Source organism: Atta colombica, unplaced genomic scaffold, assembly GCF_001594045.1.
Source record: "Atta colombica isolate Treedump-2 unplaced genomic scaffold, Acol1.0 scaffold12, whole genome shotgun sequence".
In the NCBI taxonomy this organism is placed as follows: domain Eukaryota; kingdom Metazoa; phylum Arthropoda; class Insecta; order Hymenoptera; family Formicidae; genus Atta; species Atta colombica.
This window is the reverse complement of record NW_017259206.1, coordinates 194782-203316: the sequence shown is the minus strand read 5'-3', so window position 1 is coordinate 203316 and position 8535 is coordinate 194782. Positions and strand designations below refer to the sequence as shown.

The 8535-nt window shown below is 35.3% G+C and overlaps 1 protein-coding gene across 3 annotated transcripts in view; it reads right to left on the bottom strand.

Annotated features, from left to right (window-relative positions):
• Nucleotides 1–8535, bottom strand: part of LOC108694290 — a 20405-nt gene that overhangs the window by 7188 nt on the left and 4682 nt on the right. For 2 of the 3 annotated variants that reach the window (XM_018203688.1, XM_018203690.1), the window contains exons 1-2: nt 5929–6002; nt 3503–3603 (exon numbers count right to left, since the gene is read on the bottom strand). In XM_018203688.1, coding sequence (XP_018059177.1) covers nt 3503–3603; nt 5929–5930 — 103 coding nt within the window. In that variant the 5' untranslated portion in view covers nt 5931–6002. Of the gene's footprint in view, nt 1–3502; nt 3604–5928; nt 6003–8535 lie in introns of those variants that run through there. The other variant, XM_018203689.1, reaches the window with a different exon arrangement.

Here is an 8535-nt window from a genome sequence, read left to right as displayed (position 1 = left end):
AAAAAAAAAAAAAAAAAAAAAAAAAAAAAAAAATTGACGACACGCGGGCCGCATTACCAGTCATTTCCCAGCCTTCGTCGCCTCTTTATCTTAGTCACTAGCCGTCAAGCGACGCTATTTAGCGAGTTCTAATGAAAAGTTGCCAGACAGGATGAGAATACTCTAGCTGAGCGGAAAGTTTTCGCTCAGACATACGAGACAAAATGGAGCAAATACGATGTGGATGATCGAGTTCTAAAGGTCTACAAATAGCAAACGAATATTGATAAATTTTTTTCAGTGCCTCAAGTTGCTGGGACCAAAATAGATTTAAACACTGTTATAAATTTACACTATATTAATATTAAAATCAATATGATAAGAATAATATATATAGATAAGACATCGCATGATGTTAAATTCACTGATATTTTATAGAGTACGATAAATTATAGATGTCAATTAATTATATGTAGCTTCAAATGAGGGACTTAAAAAAAAAAAAAAAAGAAACGTCAACTCAACTGTCGTGAATGAATCAATTTTATAAAATGAAATTTATGAAGTTGTTCATGTATATGAGGGATCCTTATAAAATATTCTTATGGACCGTGGTCCCTCGAGATTGGGCGATAAACGGTCCTGGACGGAAGGTTAAGGTCCAAAAGCATATGACTTTATGCGTAGATATATTTATCGGTTCGCGATGTTTAGTTCGATCGAACGTGCGTATATTTCGGGGTGGTTGCTTGCTCGGCGGCGCGAGCGATGGCGAACGTCAGAAATAGCCGAGAAGAGGGCGGAGGCGGAGGAACGGAGGGTGGGCGAAGGGAAATGGGATACACACGCGACAGCGTCTATGGGGTGTCTCAGAACCGATCCAGCCTTTAATATTAATGACGGGCACATCGACGAAAATGGAGTCGGTAGTGTTTCCCCGAGAGGGATATTTCGTAGGAGACCATTACCGTAACAGCCGACATAAGTCATCTCTAATTGGAGTTCTAAAATGTTCACCACAAGCGGATACCAGGAAAGCAACACGGTTACTTCAACGTATGTTCGAATAAAACCATTATTGGCCGATTATACTCCCTGCTTCCTTAGTTTGCAGGAAAGGCGAGCTTTCGCGACTCTTATAGATCGCTTATGTAGATCGTGGAATCACCTCTCTCTTCGCAAAATTTAGCTCGACTCCGACTGGACTGAAGGTTCTCGGACACCTTGTATGCTAAGCGGTACGCGCACGTGCACGATGCGCGAACCGAGCAGCCATCAGGAACGTCGAACGCCGCGCCGGCATAGCCATAGGCACAAGTGAAAAGGAACAAGGGCGAGGAAGAGCGTCGACGGTCGACCGTTTTAGACACGCATCTTTCGTCGAAGAAACATCATTTATCTCGACGTAGCCGGGAGTGAGGGTGGCGTCTTTTCCCTCGCGTTCCCCCTTTCATCCTCCTGTCTCTGTCGCGATCGTCTTCAACGACGAGAAGAAGCGGCGACAGATCTCGCAGGCGCGCGGACAGCCGCTCGACAGGCGGCTCGGCGGCGACGGTTTTGTGCGTCTCGCGTCTTCGCTCTTTAACAGCTCTTTTTGAGAGAAGCTCGCGGGTGAGGCGCGAAGCCTTAGGAAAGCGGGGGAAAACCACTCGTTAACGAGCTAACGAGTATAATACGTACGAGAGCGCATGGTTTCTCGCGCCAACAACCGAAATCGGATGGAGACACGAGAAAACCCAAGAAGACGACTTAACTCGGGGAAACATGACGAATGGGCTTCCTCGTAGCGGAAATGGAATGTCCAAGTCCACATTTAAATATATTCCTTTTATATAATGTGTTAAATGCACTTTTCGTGCACGTGGCAATGGTTTCTTTGTGAAACCGAGATAACTGCAGCCCGTTAACAAGAACGTGTGTTGAGTCGGGTGTGTCTTTTTTTTGTTAAGAAAAAGGAAGTTTTTTTTTTGCGCATTGCTTTTCTCGAGGATAAATTAATAACGCAAATAAATTCTTTGCAGTGTTTTAAGATGCTTACACTAATATCTCACTTGTTTTATTTTAAATGAATCCGAGATAGTTTTTCATATATATAATATTTTTTTGATAATTTTAAATCTGTTTGATAAATTTATAAGGATAGCAGGGTTTTTGAGTAACATTAATTTAAAAATGCTTTCATTTTTATATTTCTCCTGCTTAGACATAAATAAGTGATTCATAGGAAATAAGTAGCTGTTAAATTTAAAATGATTTTCTATTACACACTATAAAAAGCTTCAAACAAAAATTATTTACAACGAGCACAATATGTATTAGTTTTCAAAAGAAATACATCAGTTTAAAAAAATTGGAGCCGATAAGATAATTCTAACTTCATTTTCAGAATCGGTAAAATACATAAGAAATACATAAGAATCAATCAAAATATTATCCCATTTAACAAAACCAATGTTGTTAACATTATTATTCAATTAACGATCAATGAAATTTAGATTGAGTTTTAAAACCGATTGTGTCCGGCACATAGTTTGAAAAATTGAAAAAAAATGTATTTAATAATCGTACAAAAATATAATTAGGTATTAAAGTGCCTTCTCTGTTTGTGTTACTCACAGAAGCGGTCTAATTTAACTTATTATTATAAATAACACAAAATTATTTTATTAGTTTTTAACATAACTTTACCTTGATAAATTCTTAAAACATAATTATCATCATGCCTTAATTATGTTTAATGTGTTATTAAAATTTCACAGACTGACGAAATGATAAAGGATCGTCATTTGTTGAAATGCCAAATTAAAAATTTCGATAGAAAATAAATCCCCGCTCTTAAACAGAAAATACTTTCATTCATCAAATGCGTTTATTTCTGAATACCGTGAAATTTCCCATGACATTTTTACGCAAAATTAATAAAAACATTCCAATAATTAATATTTCATATTTTTTTTATCAAATCAAGGCAATAAAAATATAAGCAATAAAGCGTTCAAATTCCGAGTTAATATAAATTTATTTCCGAGAGCACAGAGTTAGTAATTGTCCAAATAATTTTCCCGAATTTCACGAGGTTTTAACTCGTGCATCTCTATCTTTGACAGCTCTGAAAAAGAGCTAATAAAATAATAAAATTATAGATATCATTCCAGATATAATAGCAACCTCTAAGGAGCTCTAAAGCAATGTTAACAACTTAATGCTACATATTGACATGGTGACTTCATTCGATAACGTCGTTATCTGAACACCATTGCATCAATTCTTTCCATATAAAGGCCTTTTAACATTCTTTAAGATGATAGTAAAGATGACATTACAATACACCGGCATGCGAGGTGAAGACGACTAAGTGGCGTTCAAGGACGCTTGTGTAGACGAATAGACGTAATTATTCACCGTTCTCTCATTGTTCGTCTTATTATCGAATACGGTGAGCATACATGCGCTCGTTTAGCAATCACGTACGTGTATATATGCTTGTACGCAGACAAACTCAGTCCATTCGTAGGTGACTCACCGTTTGCAGAGGGTAAATCGACCAATGGTAGTATCAGCAGCACTAACACCGATAGCGGGGCAAGGATCCCTTTTCGGCGCGGGAATGCCAGTTCCTGCATCCTGGAAAATATATATGTATATCTTCATTATATATTAACGTTGAATTATGCATGGCGGTTTATGTGCGAATTTCTTACGCGAGCGGCGAGTATTTGTCGAGATGTCTTATTTTTTTCTCAACAAATTGCAAGTTATCGAGTGTAATTGTGTAATAATCTACTGGAGATGAAAAAAATAAAAAACATTTTTTGCCCATCATAATGTGTGCCCTTTCGAATCGATCCTTTTTGATGATATTTTCTCCTATCATCCAAAACAATGGAGATATTTTAAATGATCAAGTTACAGAAAACACTCTGTATAATATTTTATAATACATTTAAGATGTCAGATAGATATTTAATATATCGACATGTTTAAATTTAATTATATTGCTATTATGATATAACATCATAAAATTTCGTATTATGTCACAAGATCCAACTACCGTTTTATTTGTCACAAAAAATAATTTGCTTTAAACGAATGCTGTTCTTTGTACCAGTTTGTACCATCATCAGTTTCGACAGATACAAACGATCCGGGAACAAGCACCCGTTTAGCATTTTTCCATCCTTTATAATTTTCAACTTCTTGAAGTACAAACAAAAAGGAAGAAGATACAAAGCGAGCTTAATTACATACCGAGCTTAATTTAATGCTTATTAAAACATTTGTTAATTGACTTAAAGTCGGGTATCAGATTCACATAGGTTAATTACAGCGCCGATTCTTATAACTTTTTATTTTCCTATATCCATTCTTAGAATGGAGATGACGTGAAATACATAATTCAAATAACAAATCCATTCTTAGAATGTCAACGTTTTCGTAAACATTGCAGTTCACTTTATCAGGAGCAGCCTACAGATACTTAGATATTCGTTATGATACTCAGGTCTGCCCTACATTTGTCCCCTCGCTCTATATTATGTGTAATAAAAATCGATATTATAACGATATTTAAAAAATGAAAGAAAATCCGACGTGGTACTACTAACTGTGAGTGATGTTGTACGAATATTAAAAGTAGATCGCTACATAAGTAGCACAAACGACGTGTCTTCGTGACGATAAAGAACGAAGCATGAATAGTGGGGATAGAAAAAGGTGATAGATAACTCGATGTATAGAACAGATAAGATAAGCAAATCAGGTTTATTTACTTTGAAGTAAATGCTTTAAAAAAACAAAAGAAGAGAAGGGATAAAAAAAAATAGTACATAGACCACATAACAAAACAATAGATATCGATTTACAATGCGACATTATCACAAAAAAAAAAGTAAATTAATATGACAACAAAATAATTATATAATAAGATAAAAAATTGTGAAATAAATTGTGGATATAAATCTGAAAGAATAATGTACCGAAGTAATAGACCAATTTATAATTATTCAAAATGAGGCTCTAAGGAAATGATTTTATTACGCGCGCGATTAAATTGAATTCAATGTTTAATATATTGATTTCATAACGCAGCTCGATTTTCTGAATTATTACAGTTCCATCATATTGAATTTATTTCATCAAATTCGCTGAGATACGATTCGCTTGGTGATTTAATTGAAATAAAGGCGACGTTATTTCTTACTAAAATTCTTCCGACAATTCCCTTTGTGTCTCACCTTGCGTATATTATGCCTAGATCTAAGTATGTTTCAAATTCATGGAAAAACATGGGTATTATTCCGTCACCAAAAAACCGATGACATCACGGAACTTAGAATTGCTGTGTGCAATGTGCTACACAACTACTAGGTATCGTAAATGAATCATGTGCTAGATAAAATCGATTTCTCGAAAACGACTAATCGCTTTCTGTGAATAAAAGGGACATGTCGCGTGGATAAACATACATTTTCTTTGTATAAATTGTTTTCGTTTGATTTCATGATTTGGGAAATTTCTCCCTTGTGTCAGTAAAGCTGATTAAATTATCCATTTCTACTAAGTTAGATTAATTTTAATCTCGATTTAATTCACTATTTGTATCTTTCTCCAGTTCTAAGAATTTAAAAAAAAAGAGTAAGATCACAATAAAGAGATTAAAGTTAATTTATTGATAAAAATGGACATGCTACATATCGTGCTACATATTCCTAGATATCGAAACTTAATCAATTGACGGGTAAAATCGATGGGTAAAATATGTTAGAACGAGAACAGCTAATCCTGTTCTGTGACTTGCAGATTATAGGTCCCGCATCCTACGCTCTCGCCGAATAAAAACACTCTCAAGATGATGAAAAGCTAATAAATTCGAAGATTTGTGCAATAATAATTCTTCCTACAATTTCACACAAGATTTATTAAGAAGCGCAAGAAAAACAAAATACCTACATTAATTGCCTTGAAAATCAGCGGCAATCGTGTTTACTTTTAAATTTTCGTCGACCCAGATATATAAATAATAAAATTACGTAACCGGTAATTTATAAAAACACAAATTAATCACACTTTCACAGCAATATATACACCTACGTACGCACTACGACACTCTGATTGTAAGAGACGAAACACTGTAGGCGAACAACTGTCCTGTAAGAAAGTCGAACAACACAATATTATTATGTCCACACATATCCACCTTCCTCTTCTTTTTACACCAATTTTACAATCGCACCGATTCTATGAGAATCGAAAATTTACTTTGCGTTCGTGATTGTAACCAATGCTCATCTCTATCATGGAGACGCTCTAGTCAATGCAATGGTATCTTTCGCGGGACCGGAAGCGAAAATCTAGAGCGGGAAAAAGGAGAGCAACGCGATGAAATCCGCGCTCTACGCGGATCGCCGTCGTCGATCGCGCCGGAATGGAAACGAGATGGCAATCGACGGGTATAGAAGAATCAACGAGAACATCCCGGCGCGACGGGCGAAGCCGCGCTAGAGACGCGACGTCGAGCGTCCACGTACGTATCGCCACGTGAATGGAAAGAACAGCGGTTGCATTATTTAACAAGGTACACGTGTACCGCTCTGCTTTGTTACGGTGCGCGGCAGCGATGCGACACGAAACGTGAAACGGTCTTCCTCCGTGTCGCGTTCGCGATGCGCGCAGGCAGCGCGCAGGCAGCGTCATCGTATCTCATATTTGAACATGCGTGTTTTACGCACTCGTCACGCAATATCGATCTATTCGGCGCGATGCGACACGACGGCGTTCCAATTCACCGGAAGTTCGTCGATCGCACGATCTCGCAACGGGAACCCGCATCTTTCCGCATTTTTTCGAGCCTTTTCGTCGTTCCAACTCTTCTCTATTATCCAAACCGAAAAGAAATCGATAATTTAATTTCTTTCACGATAAAATGAAGAGATTACTTTTAATTCAGGAAAAAGAAAGACATATCGAACTTGGATACTTTCCGAAATAAGTAGATATTATCGTCAAATATTATATTTTAACAAATGAGTCTCAAAAAATTTAATTTTCGTTAAGATGATATTTATTTAATGGTCATTGGAAAACGAGTTTTTCTATTCTTCGTTATCTGAAAAGTTCCATTCGTATTCTTTAAATTACAATAATGTCTTTTCACACAGTATTGAATTATTCCGTAACTACCGGTGTCTTAACATCGAAATAATCGCCATTATTCTTGCCCTTTCTAAAGCGACTGCGATTAAAACTACATTCGATAGCGGTGGGAGAACCTGTGTATTACATGTAGGTAGGATTATAATATATATTCTGAGAGAGACAACGATAATCGCTAACCATAGTTATTCAACTAAAGCTATCAGCATGATTAAACGCTTGCGTTAACAACGGAGACTTATTTACAAACGGACAAATCTACTCCAAATATACATCGCACGTAATAAATTGTTGTGATTTACAGTATACAGTCAGATTTTTCGAAAGCGAAGCTATTTTCATCGATTGCAAAAGTCATCAACATAACTGTGATAAGCCGTGTATATCTTTGCGGATACATGAATATTAAGTAAATTAGAATTATTAATTTATGATTAAAAGCATTAAGTATCAGTATTATCAGTTTATAATTTAAAAGTGTTACAAATGATATTCAATTGTCATTACATCAAGCGATAATTATATTTATATTTACAAATATTTTGAAGGCAGGGCTGAGGGCATTGAACTACTTTTATTTTAAACACAGTATTTATAATACAATTTTATTTTGTATTTTGCATTTTAGCATAGCACAATGCAAAAATATTTTTCTCGTATTTTGCATTTCAGTATTTCTTCAAAGTGAAAGACTGAAAGTATTCTGTATTTTGTAATTCAAATAATAAAATTGAGTGTCAGTCTTAGTATTTGAAATACGAAAATGCAAAATACTTTCAATCCCGCTCCGCTGAAATATAAAATACTGAAAATACAAGATACAATTGTGTTACAAATGCAGCTGTTTTTCAAATAAAGATATTTCAAATACAGTCCTGCTTGAGGGCTATACGAATTAATACGAATTCGTCGTGAATATGGATGTTGCGTAATATGGTAATAATGTTACACACAGATTTCTTCGAAGTGCATGACGTTTTATGATATGCGATATCAAGTTTTCTTCTTTTATTTAACGAAATTCACATAGTGAACTGTTTATATTTATCTTAATTGTTATCCGGTTATTGATATCTAAGGTTGCTGTAACTGAGCGTAAATAAATAAAGAGTAAAGCAAATAAATGCCAGACGAACCGCTCCAGCTTCTTACTGATGTAATGCTCACAAATATTTAAATATTTCTAAGGTGGAATATCATCCGTTTCCCCTTTATCGTGTAATTCACGACCGTGACTCGAAATCAACAGCGCTTGGTAAGTCCTACATTAAGAAAAAAAATTTTTGACGTTTGTTATAATTATATATTACTACACTGAAAAAAAATATAGTTAATTTTAATAAATATTTAGAATATTGCCAACTAAGTATTTATTAAATATAAAGATATATTTATTTGATACAA